Genomic DNA, 20,722 nt, shown 5'->3' with positions numbered 1-20,722 from the left:
TCCATGGTGTCCTAACTTCCTTAATTATCTAAAGATTATCACAAAAGTTGTGTAAGCTTGAGAGAGATAGTGTAACGAACTGTCACAAATCTATAATTATTTTCCATTATTATTATAGTTATTATTATAGTATTCAAGTTACATGTCATTCACAGAAGGCTACTGTAAGATTTGGCTTCTCCTGCCGCCATTAGAGATGGAGGACAAAATCTCAGAGGTTGAGTTGATTTGTGGGTAATGTAGGCGCAAAGTTTGTGTGGAATCAAACAGACAACATCTCTCTTTCTGCCACATCGGTTTTGATACTTTAATTTTTTAAACTTTCCATCGTGACAGTGTCATAGGAGCACAGTGCTGAGTCAGCAGAGTACTGTCTTAACCGTCTGTTTGAGGTGTCGGTGAAATCAAAACTGCTGTCCAGTGGTTTTACTTTGGTGAAGTGTTAAAAATAATACATTTAATAGAATCAGAAGTTTATCATGCTTCAAAATAAATACTCATGACACAGTTGTAATTTGTCCATGAAAAGGAGATGTGTTTTAAATATTCAAGTGTTTATAAATGGTACAATTCAGGAAACATTCACTGCTTCAGTCCACAGTACACTGTAATGCCGGTTAGCATTCCTGTGGCTTTTTAAACATGGTGAGACATTCTTTAGACCGAGTGCAGAAACACACAACTGCAGCTCAACCTTGAATGTTGTGAAATCCTCTCGCCAGATGACAAACTGCTCCGAGTGTGTCAAGTTAATACATTTCTCAACAGGGTTTTCAGTTGTCAAGTCACATTAGATGGTCTGCATTTATAAACTTCAAAACGAGGACTGCCCGGTTAAAATGGAAACAATGTGATGTATTTCGAAAGACAACACAATTAAGACTCGAAGTGGTTGAAAGAAGCTGTTATACAATGATGGCTTAGTTAAAAATCAAAAATACTTATATATTATAAGTGTGGTCAGTTTATACATTATTCACTCAGTGGTCCATATTCATAAAAAGTATTTACAAACTACATTCACAGAGCTACCTGGTACATTTTTTTAAAAAGAGGCACTTAAGTGCAAAAGTGAATTTAATCTGTTGAACATGGCACAATTCCCTTTAGGGCAATAGACCATCTTCTCATGGCGGCCATTTTCCTCTGACATCATGCTCAGTGTGGAAAGCTCAAATGTGGGCTTTGCAAGTCAAATAAACATAGGTAATCTGACAAGTTATTATGATTCACCACTTTGTCATCGATCAGCACTGGAAAAGACAATGGACAGTAAAAATCCAGAGGGACATCAGGCCATACTTCAAGGTAAAACAACATATTTGATGACCGCTAGCTTCCGTTAGACAACAGCTAACGCGAGCATCCAACCACGTCCTAGCTAACATAACCTTTTGACAGTGTTACACAATACAATGAGCTAAAGCAGTGAATGAACTCTAAAATATCAACACACATCTTAGACACATTTATTTAAGCCTGGAACTAAAACACTGGATGTAATCAAACAAGTAATGTTAGCTTGGAAGTGGTTGAATGCTAACGTCAGCTAATAGGTTATCAAATATGTTATTTTACCTTGAAGTATGGCCCGACGTCCCTCCAGATTTTCAATATCAGTCATCTTTTCAGTTGCAGTTTAATCAGGATTGTTGTGAAATGAGACAGTTTGTCAGATTCCATACATTTATACCTAGAAAAAGCACCATAAAATTATCTTAGCATTTGAGCTTCCCATCCTGAACCTATGTCAGAGGAAAATGGCCGCCGTGTGAATATGGTCTTTTAATACCCACTGCATAAGAAACGGTTCCAAAGCCATATCGGGTCTGTTATGCCCTCAAAATATTGCTTGTTTCTTATGAAAAAAGCTGAAAAGTCTCTTATTTAGCTCAAGATATCATTACCATTCTACTAAGACAAGAAGTCATGATTGTAGTTACGAAAGAAACAAGTCAAAAATGCATACAGTACTCAACTCCACTTCTTAAGGGTGGTTGCACTCACCAGAGAGGATGTGCCAGAACAACTCTCCCGATCTTTGTATAAATCTTCACATTTCTTGTCAACCTAACTTGATATCGTACTGTTAAAGATCTTGATATTTGATACTACATTCAGTGACAAATCTTACGTTTTTAAAGGCACATTATGGAATGAGGAGACAGTCTTTTTTCAAACTTAACGCACCCATCCTGAGAGTTTCCCCCCCACAACATCTGTAGTCTTACTATTGCTTCCCGACACAAACTGTATGAGCTTCCTCCTTTTTTTGAACATGTTATTACACCGATGGCTCTCCTCCTGTTTCACAGAAAGTGTCACCTGATCGATGGCTGTGTACATAGTGGTTCCTTCTGGTAAACTTGAACCCTTCTTGTGCCATTCTGTTCTGGATTTCTACGCGACTTTCCTGTTGATGGAGGAGAGTTTACTGTGGAGGAAAGCCTCGACGTGCGGCCAGATCTTGTTGGTTTCCGTGCCAGAGAAGCTCTGTAGCACACCTTTACTCCTGGAGGGAAAAAGAAACACAGAAATCATTTTTTTTACAGCCACTGTTATTCCAGTATTACACCACAAATTCAAGTTTTGCTTTAAAATTATTCTGTACAGAAGTTAAAACATGTTAAACAGCAATCAAACTAAAATTTGTTCCTCCTGTGTTTCATATGATGAACAGCCTCTCCAACACTGTGGTAAAAATAAGTGGGACACTAGCTAAGCACATCCCTGTGGTTTGAGGGAAAACAGAGTAATATGTTTTCCTGCCTAATTAGTCCAAAAATAGCAATTATGATGCATGAACTTTCAAACTGGGTCCACAGCCTCACAAGTCTAATGACTACATTTATGTTTCTTGTCTGGGTTTCATTGATTTTGGTAAAACTAAATAAATAAATTAAAAAAATGTATATTTGTGTGTGCATTTAACTCCTTCGGGTGTTTGCACTTATTAGCTTGTCCTCTTGGATTGTGGCTCTTAAGCAGTGTTTCAGTCATGCAAGCAACCGTGAGGAATGTGAGGGGGGAACAAAGCCCAAGGTCAAAGTTCAGCAACATTTGGTTGCAGCCTCTTACATATATTAAGGTGCTTACGTGGAGTAAACTTGTTTTCCCCTTGAAGTTCTCTGTGCAGGGATGCAAAATTCCCTACCTATAGTACTCTAAGACGGGCTCTGTCTGGGTTTCGTAGGCCTTCAGTCTCCGTGTGACCGTCTCCGGTGTGTCGTCGTCCCTCTGCACCAGAGGCTCCCCTGTCACATCATCCAAACCCTGAGGAAACACATAAACACACGTTGTCGCTGGCTTCAGTACTCAAAAACTGCACCTGCACAACGTGCTGTAATGGCAGTTTTTTTAGTCATGTTTACTGCCAGCTGCAATATAATGAATGCTTATCAGAAGAAAATGTGAGAAACCTGCTGAGACAGAGTTGCTTAATAAACGCTCAAGGTAACTTCCAGCCATTGTATAAGTCCACAGCCGTGACATTTCTCCAGCTCAAAGCCAGATACAGCAAAGAAACTGGAATGTAAACACACCGCTCGGCTCAAGAAACACACAGTGTTGTCTTTGCTTTCAAACCAGTCGACCAAGAGGAGTGACAAGACTGATAGTAATAAAGCCAAATTATGTTGAGAGACATTTTAGCTACATTTCATCCCTGTGTGAGACGTCGTCTCTGTGTTTTCACTGTATACATGTAGGCTTTGAACATAAGCCAACACAGCAGGAGGACTTTTCCCAGGATACTGATCTCAAACAGAAACAGTTCCAGGAAATATGACCACATTATATCTTCAGCCACATCTTAAAGGTAAAGTTCACCCAAAATTGAAAAGTTGGGTGAAGTAGTTAATTGTTATAAAGCATTATCGGCATAATTGGGAATCTCCAAGATCCAAAATTGATTTGAAAAGCTGTTGTTTACATTGCAGCTGCTAAGCTAAAAGCGCATCTGAAGTGGGTGCATGAGCTGGACCGTGTGTCCAGGTTGTAAATAAAGGCTTTTCAAATCAATTTGAGGTCTCAGGGCTTCCACAGACTTGGATTATGCCAGAGATAATGACTGACATTTTAGTTTTGAGTGAGCTTTTCCTTCAAGCTAAACCATTGGCCTGTTTCACAGCCACATTTGAGAAGGAAAGCAGGTGTGGATAATAACATTAACGATGACTCTGTTCTATTGAAGTGTCTCAATAAACCAGTGAGACAGCAGGCACAGTACCGGGACCTTGAACCTGCTAACTCAATTCAGCCATCTTTAATTTTATTATTTACGCCTGTACTTCTCCGGCTGTGACATGTCAGAATGTTGTGAGAAAGTCTCACTTAGTTTATAGCTTAGTGGATTTCTATCTTCTGTAGCATCACTGCATTGAGAAGTGTTTTTTTTTTTTTTTTTTACAAATCTTACTCAAGACACACAGCCTGTTGGTTTTTTTTTGTTATGGGGTCTGCATAACATTTATAGTGACTAAGGCATGCTAGCAAACAGGTCTGTGGAGAATACAGCGAAGGAGCCAATGATTAACTATAAATGTGTTACTCCTCCAGACTGTGCAGGCAATCACTGAGAGCACATGTGAGCACAGGCACGTTAGCTGTGAGTCAGCCATCAGTTAGACAGAAACAGGAGCTCAAAACCTCGTCAGTGTCACAAAATTAGCAGTGTAATATCTTCAGTATCCATGCTATGTTATACGGTATATGATACTGATACACAGATCAATCAAGACGTTCATGGAGATGTTGAATAATCCCCTATTCCTCAGATATTTCCTTCTTTCATGTAAATGTTGCAAGGTTGAAAACAGTATGTAAAAGGATAACAAACATTTGCCTGCAGCTATTGGAGAGCTCGGTCTGTCGTCATGGAAACAGATGCAACATGCACAAAAAAAGATGCAGATGAAAAGAGGCTTGAATAAAACGATTTTGCCTGAAACAAATCTTCACAAAACACCTGTATGTGACAGAAAGTAAGAGAGTTCAAATAGCGATCATGATTTTAAAAATCCAGATGAAACTGTTTCCTTTTTACTCGTTGTGTAATAACCCTGGAGGAGAGCAAAGGTCCCCTGTTGTTTCAACTACCCGTTTTTCACGGTTTTGCAGTCTGTTTTTTTTTTTCACATCTCCATTTCCTCTGTTTATGCCGGATGCTAATGTTTTTCCTCATTAGTGTGTCACTTATCTTATTAGTGTCTCTCATCTGTCTTCCAGTAACCTCACATCATTCTGTTTGGCTTCATCTCCAGTGGCTTTTTCATCTTATTGCATCATATTGGCCTTTGCGCCTCATTCTTTTAAGGCGGACGTTAGGAAAAACCTTAAATAATAGACCAATCTCAAATAAACAATCATTATTTCATAGGAGAAAAGAAACTGTGAGCAAACAACTGAAAATGAAAAGACGCCAGCTGTCGGTGCAGTTTCTGTACTGACCGTATCTGGAAACCAGAAACGGAAATGGTGAAGGGGTGATTGGTAAGAGAGGATGTACTTACAGGGACTTTAGGCGGGTTGAAATCTACGTTGTAAACTCTGCCGCTGGGAAAGTGAGTCCAGCGAGAGGTCAGCCTCTGTTTGATGGTCTGGAAAGGTACATCGAGGTTGATGACTGTGTCCACACTGTAGGCTTTATCCAGAGCATCCGCCTGGGATACAGTACGAGGAAAGCCTAGAAGAGAGACAGATGGACGGAGGGAAGCAAAGGAAAAAGGTACAGGGGAAGAAGGAGGGCTGTGATAAATGACTGTAACAGGATTTAGAACCAAATGAGATCTAAGAAACATCTGATAATTAAAAACATCCCATCCAAAATATAGTTATAGGTGGACATTATTCATAATAATGTTTGCAAACGGCAACCTCACAGCTAGACGCCTCTAAATTCCACACACTGCACCTTTAAATCTATAACAAACAATTGTTTCCCATCAGAAATGAGTGGTGCTACAAACTCACCGTCGAGCAGCCAGCTGCTCTGGTCCAGAGCTCTCAGGTCACTCAGGATGAGACGAGACATGACGTCATCGGGTACCAGCTGACCCTGATCGATACAGGACTTCATCAAGAGGCCGAGTTCTGACACACAGACATAAAAAAAGACACACTTATAGAGAAGATGCTGCTCGTACTCCTCTTTTTTAATCTTCTGAGTTTAAATATTTACTCTTGTATGTTTTCAGCTGCCTCCGCCATCACTCTTCCTGTGCATTCACTTATTTCCATTTAAGATATCAGTGCAGTCCCGGCATGGTGGGTTTGAATATCTACATACAATCATAACCCTTATACTGTGGCTACAATCAAACAGACAATTATGTGAACACTTTCGGTCTAGGACATTTTTAAATGTGAAGCTACTTATAGAAAATAACTTCCATTTTCCATTTTTTTCCTCTGGCTTCCTCTTTAATTGGTCAGAGTCCAGCTGAAGAAAGGAATTTCCTGACAAGCCTTGCAGAAGTGACCGGACTGTGCTAATCGACTGCTGTTATGTCACTTTGAAAACAGAGGAAATGGTGAAACGGAGTGTAAAACCAAAGGCCACATAAAAGAAAGAACTTGGATTTAATACAGAAATGATGTTGTTCTATGTTTCTTGGGCATACGTAGACTAATAAGATCATGTTTCCTTTGTGTTTAGTACGTGACGAATATAAAGAGTGCACACTCATGCGCATTGGTGTTGAAAAAGGGTTTTTGAAGGCAAATGCATTGTTGCATGACCACCAGTTTCGCAAAGTGACAATTTAGGAGGATTGTGTAATTCATTGTAATCAAGTTTATATTTCACACAGAAAAGTCTTTTTGGTGCTCAGTGTGACTTAGGAGAATGTTGGAGAGGCAGTTTCAGGATGTGGAAGGTCACTGGTTTAGATTCAAGGTCTGTTTGGGGAAATATAAGCTGGGAATGTCAATAAGAAGATCTGATCTGACTGCCAACTGCTCCACTGGGGCAGCTCAGCTGCCAACAATACAAGGGTTTAGTCAGACTGAGGTGACTCAAAATGTCTGCACGTGTACAGTATGAAAGTATCACAGGGGAAAAAGCACGTGTGCATAAATAAAGGTTGATTGCAGGAGACTCCAAACTCCACTTAAACAATGACTTACATCCTCCAAACAAGTAGTTCCTCTGTCATACAGCTGTAAAACCACACCTGAAGCAGCCGCTTATCTTTACACCTCTCTTTATCTACAACCAAGGTGATATTGAGAAGCAGTGGGCCTCTCTCCAAAGTTCAGGTAATATTGAGTTCAACTGTTTCTAGTATAAACACAAAGCAGCAGGCTCTTTTCCCCTGCTCACCAGTTTGACCTTGCCTGGAGAGGATACAAATTCTGTGAGCCAATCCCAACTGGTATGGGAGTGGTGCTTTTATCAGACTAGACCAGATTATTTCTCACACTCGTCTACAGTACAACATAATCTGTTTATACTTTGTGTACAGTCATAAAGTGCGTGGGTTGTCTCTAACAGAGAATATCCTGCAGAACACCATGATGTAAAAGTGACATTTCTCAATATAAAGTAGATATGACCTGAAATAACCTTCACTTCTAAAGTCACGCTGACTTTTGCAGATTTACTTCCTTGAATATATGCTTGAGTTTGGACGCTGTCTTACCGGTTTTGGCGTTGACGTTGGCTCGCAAAATATCCCCACTGGAAATGTGCTTCAGTCCAAAAGTTTTGGTAATGCGCGCAGACACTGTTCCCTTCCCCGACCCGGGAGGTCCCATTATGACAGCACGGAAAATCTTATGTAGAGCCATCTCTGCGCCACTACGTGTGCAAACCGAGTTTTTAGGAGCAGACCGGCCGTGTCCTTCCCATGAAACCCTTCTGTGGATGCGCAGCCAAGACTGTATCGGCGCAGGTTTCTTTCCCAAGGAGTGCGCAACGCCGCCAAGAGTGGGCGCGTCTTGTGCGGCCAGTCTCACTGGACCTTGACTTTCATTCCAGTTATTCCCCTCAGCGCTGCAGAAACACAAGGAAGAGGAGAAGGAAGAGGAGGAGGAAGAAGATGAGAAGTGCCACCAGTACAGTGCCAGCTGGGGCAGATGGGGACGCACTCCTCTGAGGACGTACTCCGAGCAAAACGAGCCCCTTTCTGCGCGTTGACAAACTTCCTCCCCTATGTCACTGCTGTTTACGGTTTACTGGAGATGTATTTATTGTATAATACGGTTATGTAATTGGTCTACAGGCGGAAAAAAGCTTGTTGGCAAGGTTGCTGTGATTAATCCCTTCCGAGCCCTCGATCCCTCTCAGCAGCCAGACCTGCAGAGTGGCAGGCAGGGATGAACAACAACCAATCTGCTCTCATATTCAGATTTTAAAAATCTTTTCAAGGAGTTAAATCGTGTTTGCAGACATTACTGATCTATATAACGCCTCAAGATTTACTGAAAACAATAACTTTCGGGTTAGATTTCATCATTGATCTGCCAATCATTATGAGAGGGTTTAAAATGACTTTAATTTGCTTTATTATCTACCTACAGCCCGTGTTAAAAAAAGATAAACTATATAATATGATATATTTATAGGAAGTAACAGGTTTGTTTACACTTCGATCACGTTTTGTGCCTTTAAGCAACGCACGTTTTTTCAATGAATGGTGATCTGGCGCCATCTCGTGGCCAAACGGCGGCGATGCGCCCTTAAAAAACTCATTTTTGACCCTCCTCCTCTGCCGTATCCTCGCCTCCCACCAACGTCTTCCTGGACAAACACACGTGGATTTCCACTGACGCCAGGCAGAAACAACAATAACATGGCAAGCCACGGGCTCGCGTACGACGGCTGCAATTTCTTCAGACAGCGGCTAGTTTTGTCCACACTCAGCGGGAAGCGTGTTAAAATCAAGAACATCAGGTCCAAAGATGACGACCCGGGGCTGCGCGGTGAGTCGCAGCTTCACTCTGCATGTGGCGTCGCAGTTAGCTCGGCGGCTAACGAGCTAGCTGTTACGCAGTTGGGAGTGTGTTTTACCACTGGGCGTAGGAGGTGGGGGAAATGATGGGATAGTAGTGTAAATGTGACTTAAATGCAATTTTACTTAACCTTACAAAGTTGTGTCTTTATTTTGCTAGTCAAGAGCATTAAAACATCTCTTCACAGAGCTCTGACTTTGATTATTTGAGTGATTTATGTTCACATATGTGAGTAAGGATTATCAGAAGTTCCCCCAGTGGATGCAAGAACCTTTAAATCCACTTATTTCAATCCATATGTTTTGGAAATGAACGCTAAATATAAAACGTAGGCATTAGTTAACCCTCATCTACTTGTTGACATTAAAAAAAGTTTAGATACACTTGGGTTTAATGTAAGAAAACATGGCTTTCAGTCACATCACAGCTGTTTGGAGATGTTTGCTTTGAGTAAATCATGTCTGCCTTCTCCAGATTTTGAGGCCAGCTTCATCAGACTGCTAGACAAAGTGACCAATGGCTCCAGAATAGAGATTAACCAAACAGGTGAGTGTTAACAATCAGGGTGTGACTGTAATATTACCTTTTGTCACAGACAGGGTGGTTTTTCTGATTACTATTTACTGAGAGAGGATTGCAGAGTGTTGAGATTTAGCATTGTTCAACACCAACAAACAGCCACTTTGATTATGAAAATTAGGATTTCACTGAAGTTATTTAACGTTCACATTATTTGGCTTCCCTCATATAATTCAGGGTTTTTCTTTTGCTCTAAATTGCCTGTGATGTCGGATAATATCACTGTATTCTTATTTTACATGGTAAAACCTCAGTTGGCTGCGTTAACAAGCAGAAATTTTAACTAAGGTTTCATTTTCTGTCATATTTAACAGATTGTAATTTGCCAAAATGACTAATTCTTCAATTTTTAGGGAATCTGACTAACTTTTTATGCTGGTTGCACTGGTGCGCCTGACTTTTTCTTTTAGGTTCACCCAATAATACATTGTAATTTAATTTCTTAAGTGTTTTTCTTCATTTGAAGGAGCAATATGTAGATTTGGGGAAGACATTTTAATCAGAAGAGAAAGCCTTTTTGTTATGCCTGATCAAACTAAATAAGCCCTCGTTTTCAGTTGACTACATTATAACAAGACTATAAAAACCCATCCACTACTTTATGGACTCACCTCCCTATCTGGCCCCGTGTCTTTCTTTACAAGGTACTGTGTTATTCTACCAGCCTGGCTTGTTAAGTGGTGGCTCTGTAGAACATGACTGCAACACGCAGCGCTCGATCGGCTACTATCTGGAGGCCCTTCTCATGCTGGCTCCGTTCATGAAGACCCCTCTGAAGGCCACACTGAGGGGAGTCACCAACGACCCACGTGACCCGACGGTGAGGACACATATGTATTGTATTTTATTGTAGATAATTTGGTGTCTTCATTTGTTACCACTTTACAGTAAATATGTACTGTTAAGTTTCATTTGGCAAATCAAATTAAAATATCAAATTATCAGATTCATACACTAAGGCTTTGAAGATTGTGTTTGCCTTGACATTTTCAGTAATATTGCTATCAGTAATATTGATAAATGCCATACCACCATTGGTTACGTGTTCTACACTTTACAATAAGTCTCCCTTTTGACAGTTGTAAATGTCAGTAACTCATTAGTAAGATTAATCAGTAGTAAGCAGTAACTTGATCTTGCCAAATAGTGAGCCTGACTCACAGAATGCCTCGTATGTGTTGTTATTTATAAGGTGCTAACAACCATATACATGACCTAATTATAAACCATTTATAAATCCTTTCCAAAGGTAGTCTGATTGTAAATTGGCACCTTTCATTTTGCTCCTTGTGATTTAATTTTGACTTATGCGGCTCAAGGAGCTGAAGCATGTTTCTGCAAAGAAACTTACTTGCATAGTAATTTCTGGGTAAAATGCCCAGCTCGCAAATCCAAATGGACACCGCCCTCTAGTGCACACATCGCTACATGCATTTAGGAAAGTTGGTGTCCTTACAAACCATGTATTTGACGTCAGGTGTAGTTTTAGAACATAACAAAATTTGTCATGGTCCGGCTTCTGAATCAACTCAGAAGTCTGTATATTGACTTGAGAGAGAGTTGAAATGTTTGCATGTTTGACATGTTGTTATAGCAAGCCAGCCTCAGCCACTGCATCAGCCCTTTTTTTTGCTCTTTGTGATGAGCTGCACTGGTTAGTGGGTAATGTCAACAAACCAGAGACGAGAAAGCAGTTAAAAGAAGAAGCGCAGACACTGGAGGAGAGGTGTTGCTATGGAAACAGTGAACCGCGTCACCATTTGTTGCCGTGATGAGGAATGATCTACTGTAACATTGATTCTCAGCCCTTTGTTGTAAGTTAAGGCTCCTTCTGAATGTTAAAAAAGATTCTGAGGACCACCTTCCCAAATAATTTAGAAAAACACCAGAAAAAGGAGAAAGCATAACCTAAGCTATCACAGGATGTCATGCCATTTTGTGTCAATGCACTCGAAGGAACGTTACCCAACCAGAAGTGGCTAAACATGTTTGTCTCTCTCTGATGATGTTCTTTAGTTTGTTAAGACATTTTTTTTGTTTTCGTTGCAGCCCTAGTTTTTTTATTATGCAAATTCTTGAGCATATTTTGATTAAAAATAACAAACTTTGTATATTTCCAAAAAATAAACACATTTTGATTTTAATCTTACAATTTGGCAATACCTCTGCCTCCTTAGTCCAGTGGATGGCGCTCTGAGGCCAACTGGTAGACTGTTATAGACTCTGGTCCTGGCAGTCTTTTATGAGATACTTTCCATCTTGAAGCCTTGGAAGACTGAGAAGAATGTTTAAAGGATTTAATCACTCTGCCTCCTGCAGGTCGACATGCTGAAAACCACAGCCCTCCCTCTGATGAAGCAGTTTGGTATTGATGGAGAGGGCTTCGATCTCAAGGTGAGGACACGATGCTGGCGTGTTGATAAGCATGATATATAGATATTAATTTTACGTTCAAATATAGTGCTGCTGCTTGAAAATAACTCATCCTCTCTTTGTTGCTGCACCCTCAGGTGGTGAAGAGGGGGATGGCACCCGGTGGGGGAGGAGAGGTAGCCTTCACATGTCCTGTCCGCAGGACCATAAGGCCGGTGCAGCTGACTGACCCAGGAAAGATCAAGAGGATCAGAGGAGTGGCGTATCCTTCTCAGGCTCACAATCATGGCCTTATTTCTTCTGTAAACAAAGCTGGAGTGATACAGATTGTCATTTATTAATTCATTTTATTAATTGTCATTTATTTAATTCAGAACAGGAATTCATTTATATTTCAAATATAACTACATATTGTTTCCACTGCAGCAACAGTAAAGTTTACAACAGCAAAGTCACTATATAAACTCAGTAATATCTGGAAACAAATCGAGGGGGTGGGGTTGGTTTGTCTCAGCCAGCAGCTAAAGTTTACAAGAAATTGCCAAATTTTTCAGCTTTCATTTTAGCGTGTTCTTAACAAGCTGTTAATTGTTAGCTTAACAAGCACTGCGGTCATGTAGGCTAAAACATGCCGGTGGAAATGTCGCTGTTTATGCTGAAATATGATGCACATTTATGCTTGTTGAACAAGTGGTACTTATTGCCTCGGCCAAGGAGGTTATGTTTGTTGACTTTCAACTTGTGAAGGTTTTATTGCACTTCAATAACACGTGTCGTCGTCTCGAGTTATCTTCTTCACTTCTCTCCTCTCTCTGCTGCCGCTGCATACGCCCGTCTCTCTCTCCCATGCTCTCTGTGTGAAGAGCAGCCCCGCCCCTCAGTGATCAGAGCGACATTCCGATTCCGATAGTTTGTAAAACGTCCTATCGGCGCGGATTAATCGGCCAAACCGATTAATCGGTCGACCTCTAGTTCACAGTGTTAATCAGCAGAGAAAAGCAGCAAATCCTCACATTGGAGAAACTTGGATGAGATTGTTTTTTGGACTTTTGCCCAGAAATTAAAACAATAAATCCATTTTCACAATAGCCACCGAACAAATTTCTGTCTAATCAATTAACTGACTAAGCTCTACAGTATCAATCATGTCATGAATGCCAAAACTAAACTCTGTTGTTTGCTGGAATTTGGTACCACACAATGTGCTCCTTTTCAACCTGAAGTTGAAATCATTGTTTTCATTGATGAAATTGGTGATCTGTTTTCTGAAGACAATCTCACGCTGTTGTCGGAATCATCAAAAATCCTTGACGGTCTGAAACACAGATATTCAGTGCGAGTTTCTCCTCAGATGGCCAACAGGATAGTGGAGTCAACGAGGGGCGTCCTCAACCAGTTCATTCCAGACATCTACATCTACACTGACCACATGAAAGGAGCCAACTCTGGCAAGTGAGTATCAGAACTGACGAGTATTGTCATTGTTGAATAGTGTGTCGATTATTTTCTTAATTTCTAAATAGTGGACAGGGTGATTTATTATTGTTCTTGTCACTACAGTTTAAAATGCAGAAACTTGTTTATGTATAAGCAAAGTTTCAGTGATACAGAGAAGGATGCAAAATCATCCATGTTTGTTAACACAGGTCTCCAGGTTTCGGGCTGACCCTGGTGGCAGAGACCCTGAACGGCTCCTTCCTCAGTGCTGAGATGTCATCAACGCCGCAGGGGCAGGGAGACCCCATACTACCAGAGGATCTCGGCAGGAACTGTGCCAAAATGCTTTTGGAGGAGGTACATCGGGTAGGTACCGCAAAGCCCCTCAGACAGCACATCTTCATTGAGCATACACACACACACACACACACACACACACACACACACACAGAGAGAGACTTATGTCACTGTTGTGATGTTTCAGGGTCGATTGTTCAGATCAGATTTAATTTGATCTTTGATGAGAATTTTTAATTTTAAAACTTAAATGACAGTGTGCATTTCATCTTTTCATCATATAACCCCACTTTCAATGACTCTACGTATTGATGTTGTTATGACGAGGATATACAATACGTTTATCATTGCGAACAGCCAGAGATATCGTTACAAGGCTTTGTACCCATAAGCATCCAAAAATAGCTTTTTAATGGAAAAAGGAACGGCTCAATATTGATTCGCAATAGCAGTCTGTGAAAATGTGCTTTGTGTTGGCAGTGAGGATTCTCAAACACAAGGCGTTACATTATTTTGCGTCATGTTTGTCTGTGTTTTCGTTGCTCAAAAACTGCAGGGTTCTTTCATCACCTCACTAATCTACAAAGCAACTGCCATTCAGAATACCAACCCTGTCCTGTTTAATTACAAGCAAGTACAAGCAGGCATTCATGGGTACCTACCTGTACTCATCTCCAACAAGTCTGATAACAGTTTACAGAAGAAATCCAACACTAATTTATTACAGGATATGTTTGAAGAGATAAACTTTTGTGAACTTGTGTGCTGAGAATTCATTTTTTTGTTTATATCAAACTTGCCCTACATACAATAGTGAAACTTAAATTTTGGGGTTTCCACTGCTGTTAAAATCTCCATTATCACTGAAAGTTGATATGAGGTCTTAATTGCCCCACCCAAAGCATCTGGAGAATCAGTTTGCAGTATATCACCAGACAAATCCAAATTCTTGGGGAATACCAGTCAGCCAGGACACATTGCTATCTCAGCAACAATGACATTTTCTGCCCTTGTTTATCCACATTCTCTGGTAATCACCCCAGTCTGGAACTCAACTGAGAAACTGTTTGTGGGCTGAATCACAATGTAGAAAGCAACTGAAGGGTATTTCAGTTCAAATCAGATGTTTTTATCAGGCATTTTCTCATCTCCAAGAAGGATGCTACAGCCTGCTATATAGGCAGTTTCTCAGACATTAGGTTTGAAAGAACAGAATTCAAACTACTTTGTTGTAGGTGGAGACAATAGGACAACTAAAGCACACAGACAAGGTAGAGCCAGATTTATCTTCTCATGTTTGTTGTTTTACTGACGGTTGTTTTACTGACGGTTTGTTGGAAAGTCTCTCATTTAATACGATATAAAATGTCAGTATACATTTAAGTCAGTAAATTGCATAGCCATACAGATAAGAACACAAAAGGGATCTGTTTTTATTATTATATGACAATTATTTGAATAAACAGATAAGTAAATAATAACTATGCAACTATGCCTTGATAGCAATCAATGAATCTTCAAAGTGTTCAATATTAGAAATATAATTTAGTGTTGTTAAAAATATTAATATATTGATGCATATTGATTCTGAATATTTGAAACGGTTTCAATACTCAACGTTTTGCAGTTTCAATACACATGTAGTAGCTGCAATTTTTGCTCATCTCTCCAACAGCGAGTTGACCCGTGCACACTGTCGTGCCCACATAAACCCACCAGCTCCGAAAATACATTAATTTAGATGTGGTTGTTTTTGACAGACAGGACACAAGCCTTGTGATATTTATCTTTTAAAAAGTTCAAAAAATGTATTTCCTCAACGTTGTGTCAATTTTTCCACGTGTTATCAAACATGGTATCGCATATCAATATTTTGCAAATCATGTATCGAAGCTAGAAATTCCAGTACCACGACAACAATCTATTGAAATGAAATATTTTGTTGTTATTATTTGTTATTCATTGTAATAAAAATTGACAAAGTAAAAGCATCCTTGACGACACAGCCGGTATGAAATTTTAAATGTTGGTATTTTTAACATTTTGAAATGTCCCTGATAAAATAAAAATGTACAAAGAAACTATTTTGAAAATAATAATGGTGAAAAATTAACATTTCACATATTTTCATAATTTCTTAAATTGTCACACAATTTTTCACTTTGTCACACAATTTATTCATTTGTGTATTTATTTTATAAAGTCTTATTTATTATTAAACAGTTTGGGATTCCTGAATCTACTCCAAGTCACAGATTTTGTGCAGAGGTCAGAGACTCACCAGTGTTACTGTTGATTCGGTGATGTGTCAGCTGAATAGTGTTCGTTCAAACAGGCTTGATAAATGAGGAATTTGTGAGTGAAGATCTACAGTTACGTTTGTGGCCATAGGAAAAAAGAAACTCTCACAAAGTCACACTTTATGTTCCTATATAATTCTACCTAACTGTGACTTACAGTAGTAGGTGTGAGATCGTGTAACTTGGCTGTTTCTAAAGAGTTATTCAGGCACAAAAAAATTTCACATAGTCACGGAGGAAAAAGAGCCCACTTCATCAGAATGTGTCCAATTAGATTCAGTGCTTCTGTGACTTCACTTTGCCTCCGCATGGCTCTGCCTCTCATATGAACCATGTGAGTCCAGTTAGCTGGTCAGGGTAGTGCTGATTAATTCTGAAGCAGGAATATTGTTGGATGCATCCTCTTAACTCCAAGCAACAGAGTGGGCCGCTAACAGCTCTCTGTAGCAGTGTCGGAGGGTGGTGGATTAAAAATCCATTTTGTTCCTTTTTTTAACTAAAGCCACAGCAGCTCGTGGAACAGGTAAATTCACCAGTTTGGAAATTGAATAACTGCTGCTTTTAATACCTAACTGTAGCAGGAGGACAGGGTGACTGCTACAGCAGAGAAGAAGAGAAAGGGGGTAAAATGGATGTGTCTTGTGCTGGAATAGTTAATTTTTGAAAACGGCAAAAAGAAATTTGCTGGATCCACATTAAAGGGCATGGGCGCTCTGTATGTGCGCGTCTGTTTGTTTTATGGTTAATCAGTACAGTCGTCTTGTAGTAAACCAACGCTACTCGATGGACATTTTGTTTTTGGGAGCAACATCAACACTGGAAAGGAGCTGATGTAAGTGGTACACTCTTGATTCTGTTGGGTTGTTTTTTTTTAGTATTGTCATGTCCAGAATGTTTCAATGTCAGTGTCTGTTATTTATGTGATTATATTCAGCTTGAGAGCTTTATGTAAAAACGTCGACCATAGTTGTTTAAAAAAAGAGTCTGAAGACATTTGGGAAATTTATTGTTAAACTGGGTATAGCTGAAAACTTGATTTTGTTTTTTTTTTAGTCCAAGTATTGCTGTTGGGAGGTCTCACTAAATTTAGGTTTGGTAAGAATGGTGTCAAATTAGGTCAAATCAATCCACAGAAAAGAAGTTGTTGGTCATATACATAGATTTCTCCTTTCTTTATTTCACTCTGCTGGTATCCTCTCAATTTTTTATGCAGTTTTACAAGTTGACGCCTGCTCAGTCTGTAAAGTTGATCATTGATTTGACATTTCATTTCATCATAGAACTCGCTTGAGTCCCAGGTTTTTTTTTCAGTTTGATAGTTGAAAGGGGGTTGCCATTTTCGATGTTGATGAGGCCTTGTGGCCGGTTCGTGGCTGCAGATCCTAACTGTCTCATGGTTTCTTTGGAAGGCAGGGCCCGAAACTAGCTGTCAGGAATTGTGTAATTAAAGTGTTATGTTTCTTGTACTGAAATGAAGCTGCTTGTTGAAAAGTACATGGCAAACAAAAACTTCAAAACCTGAAACTGGTCAGTAAAGATTTAAATCGTTTGAACCGCTGTAGCCCAGAACAGCAGCACAAAAATGGTAAGGTGCTCAGGCGCAATATTATTTCACTAGTACACTTTCTGTGCTGCTAACTTTGTGGTTTGGATTAAACCTCCTTTAAAACTTCTTGCTCTTCGTGAACTCTTTTTTGAGTTTTTACTCGAGCTAAATTAGAGCAACAAAATGTAACTTCCTGAAGAAAAGTCTTGTTTAAATACTCGGTTTCCTACCCGAGTTGACAACCCAAAGTGTCAGTATTTGACGAGCTAGGGATGAGACTCAATGTCAGCGCAGTCAACTATATTTCTCGAGGAAGTTACATTTTTCCTGCTTTAAGTATGATTATTCAAATGTCTTGAGGTTAAATGTGAATCATGTATCCAGACAGGAGATGTACACAGAAAACTTTTTTTTTATGAAAAGATGGACTTAGTGTGTGCATTAAACCTCCAAAGGCTTGCTAATAGAGTAAAATAGTGGTCATGAAGGATTTTTTTTTTTTTTTTTATCTACAGCATACCAGGTTTGACAAATGGACATCCACTTGCAGAGGGAATGCAGTTAGCCAGATCTCTGCCTCATCAACAATAAATACAATGTCACCATAGTCTTGCCGTGATGTCGGTGATATGATTATGTAATTGAATCATATTCCTGCTGACAAGCTGTCACGATGCCATAATACTGCATGACTGTCCCGCAGAAAGTAACCTTGTGTAAACTTAAACGGACAAAATCACAGGATGGACAGCCATTTTAAAGTTAATTTTGTATTTATAAAATGCTCTTGGGTGTGTCCAGTCATGCATGGGCCTCTTCATACAGCCTGGTGAATAGCACATAGCTGTTGTCGAGTAATCATGATGGCATGTGATCACTTGGACACGGAGAGAGGGTCCTCTGTGTTGAAGAAAAAGGGGAGCAGGAGGCAAAGGGCGAGCATTATTTGTGAACAAGGAAGAGAAAACAACCAACAGGATATCTGAATTTGTAGAAGGTGTCATGTGAGTAAAGCGAGAAATGCAGAGTTGCAACTTGTAGCCAGAGCCTGCAGCAACACGACATTCATCTTGTCCTGGTCTCCTCCTCTGACTTAAAACCACAACAAAACTCTGAACAGATTCTTTCAAAATGTTTCATACTTGTAGCTTTGGGCCTATGTTTTTTAATTAAGATCAGGAACAAAACTTATTCTCTGTTGTTATTGAACTAGGTTTGAGTTAAGACTTTAAATTTGTGTCCAGAGCTGAAAAAAGGTGTAGATGGCTATCAGTGTTCCCCCTGAGATAATCAATCCTCTGTGGAGGGGTTGCTGAGTTCTTTTTAAACATCTCCACCTCCATGACGTATGTCTCTGTTGTTTTCGTTGCTGAAACACGTCGCCCCTCCTTTTCATCTGTTTTAGGGTGGCTGCGTGGATTCATCCAATCAAAGCCTGGCGCTGCTGTTGATGACCCTTGGCCAGCAGGACGTGTCGAAGGTTCTGCTCGGACCCCTCTCCCCATACACGTAAGCGTTGTCATTCAGTAATAGACGCACACAAAGCTCCCTCCCCCTCTAGGCCCTTGGCTTATTCATAAGTTGTTCGACACATGCACTTTGTCCAAATGTGGAACATATCGAGCCTGACACTTTGTTATTCTTTTACTCGTCCAATCTTGGCAAGTTGACCATGTTTCAAAGTTCTCATCGCAATGTAGGGCACAAAATGCTGGGCAAATAAACAACAGCGGCAATAAATACACATTAGCTTGTTTAACATTATTTTTTTACTGATTGTCACAAAAATAATGCACATTCAGATTTAGGGCTGCAACTGATTATTTTCACTGTCGATTAAACTGTTGATTATTTTGGTGATTTATCTATTAGTTGTTTGGTTTATAAAATGTCTGAAATGGTGAAAAATGACCTCAAATTAGGAAGCTGGAATCAGAGATTTTTGACTTTATTTCTGTAAAGAAAACTTAACCAATTGCTTGATTGTCAAAATAGTTACTAACTGACTAACTAATTGATTAATCGTTGCAGCTCTACCTAAATTTAAAGTTGCGATGCACCCAAAAGTTGTTGTTGCTGTGAATGCACACACGATGCTGCAGTTCATGGTAAACAAGGTGCTTGTGCAATGAGAAGTTTGTTGTTTTCATGTACACCAGCAGACCCAGCAGTTGGCCTATTCTGAAAATGCATGTTGGACTTGTTGTTTAAACACACTGAACCTTACTTTAACATTCCCAGGTTCAAGGTTTGTAAAACACCAAATAGCAATGTTGAGACATTAGTAAAAAAATTATCTTAATATGAATACTCTTACATCCTTCAGTGCCTGCTGGAACGAGCTGAACCCTGCAGCTGCTTTAATAAAATAGGGAACACAGCGGTCCAAGAGTTTAAACCAGCAGAAACTAACAGGCCACAGTTAAAATCAATGGGTTTTTTTTTCTTCACAAATTTTTCACATACTTTTGAATGTATGCATCATCATGGGACTTGGCCAGCTGTGCATTTACACAGTCTGCGCCAGTTCACACAGAGTTGCTCGGTGAATGTGTGATGAATTAATTTATTTACAGTCTAAGATGTGTTTTACCTACATTGTTTTCTCGTAAACTGTTTGTGGATAATGTTTAACGATAAAGCAAACAAAAATAGACAAACAATGAAACAGGAAGTTGATTTCAGACATGGTCGTCATCAAGTATGAGGAGCGAACTATGAACTGTCCATTTTCAGTTATCATGGTACCGGTGCTGTGTCCCTCTCAAGTACAGTACTATGATAACTGAAGATTGGCAGTGCCATCACAATACACTGCTCCTCTTACTCAGGTAATGCTGATGACAGGCAACACAGCCTGTTCCCTCAGTTGTGTTTATTAAAAAATATAAACTTGTGCATTATTTGCACAATTACGATTATGTTTCTGTTTATATAAATTGCCCTTGTTTTACAAGTGTTTGACATCCTAGCTAAGAGAGTATATTTCATCATATTACTAACTATCTTCCCTGTCTCTCTCTGTCCTTCAGGATCGAGTTCCTCAGACACATTAAAGATTTCTTCCAGATTATGTTCAAGATTGAGGTTCAGAAGCCTTCAGAGGACGAAAGAAAAGGTGGAGACAAAGTCCTGATGACGTGTGTAGGAGTCGGTTACAGCAACATCAACAAAACCATTAAATAAAATACGTATTTTTATATAAACAGCACGGTGTCGTCTTGCATCTCTTTACTCA

General features: G+C 39.7%; 2 protein-coding genes across 2 annotated transcripts; one reads left to right on the top strand and one right to left on the bottom strand.

Moving 5' to 3' along the window:
* Positions 1–1,693: 1,693 nt before the first annotated feature.
* Positions 1,694–8,016, bottom strand: ak3 (adenylate kinase 3). The gene is made up of 5 exons (XM_073478658.1): positions 7,641–8,016; positions 5,971–6,090; positions 5,511–5,683; positions 3,155–3,273; positions 1,694–2,512 (listed from the first exon to the last, which is right to left on the bottom strand). Exons 1-5 carry the CDS (start codon positions 7,786–7,788, stop codon positions 2,401–2,403), a joined length of 672 nt encoding a protein of 223 aa, XP_073334759.1. The 5' UTR covers positions 7,789–8,016; the 3' UTR covers positions 1,694–2,400.
* Positions 8,017–8,724: 708 nt separating this feature from the next.
* rcl1 (RNA terminal phosphate cyclase-like 1) lies at positions 8,725–20,692 on the top strand. The gene is made up of 9 exons (XM_073477676.1): positions 8,725–8,922; positions 9,427–9,498; positions 10,176–10,351; positions 11,851–11,925; positions 12,042–12,166; positions 13,231–13,356; positions 13,551–13,707; positions 18,890–18,993; positions 20,517–20,692. Exons 1-9 carry the CDS (start codon positions 8,793–8,795, stop codon positions 20,668–20,670), a joined length of 1,119 nt encoding a protein of 372 aa, XP_073333777.1. The 5' UTR covers positions 8,725–8,792; the 3' UTR covers positions 20,671–20,692.
* Positions 20,693–20,722: the final 30 nt, after the last annotated feature.

This window comes from Pagrus major, chromosome 12 (genome assembly GCF_040436345.1).
Source record: "Pagrus major chromosome 12, Pma_NU_1.0".
Classification (NCBI taxonomy): domain Eukaryota; kingdom Metazoa; phylum Chordata; class Actinopteri; order Spariformes; family Sparidae; genus Pagrus; species Pagrus major.
The sequence above is the reverse complement of the archived record's forward strand: the minus strand, read 5'-3'. Positions and strand labels throughout refer to the sequence as shown.

Coding starts and splice junctions, on each gene's coding strand:
- ak3 (XM_073478658.1), bottom strand. CDS start 7,788: ATGGCTCTACATAAGATTTTCCGTGCTGTCATAATGGGACCTCCCGGG. Junction 3,274..5,510: donor TCAACCCGCCTAAAGTCCCT/GTAAGTACATCC, acceptor GTGTTTCCTCAG/GGTTTGGATGATGTGACAGG. Junction 2,513..3,154: donor CCCGTCTTAGAGTACTATAG/GTAGGGAATTTT, acceptor TTTTCCCTCCAG/GAGTAAAGGTGTGCTACAGA.
- rcl1 (XM_073477676.1), top strand. CDS start 8,793: ATGGCAAGCCACGGGCTCGCGTACGACGGCTGCAATTTCTTCAGACAG. Junction 13,708..18,889: donor TTTTGGAGGAGGTACATCGG/GTAGGTACCGCA, acceptor CATCTGTTTTAG/GGTGGCTGCGTGGATTCATC. Junction 18,994..20,516: donor GGACCCCTCTCCCCATACAC/GTAAGCGTTGTC, acceptor TCTGTCCTTCAG/GATCGAGTTCCTCAGACACA.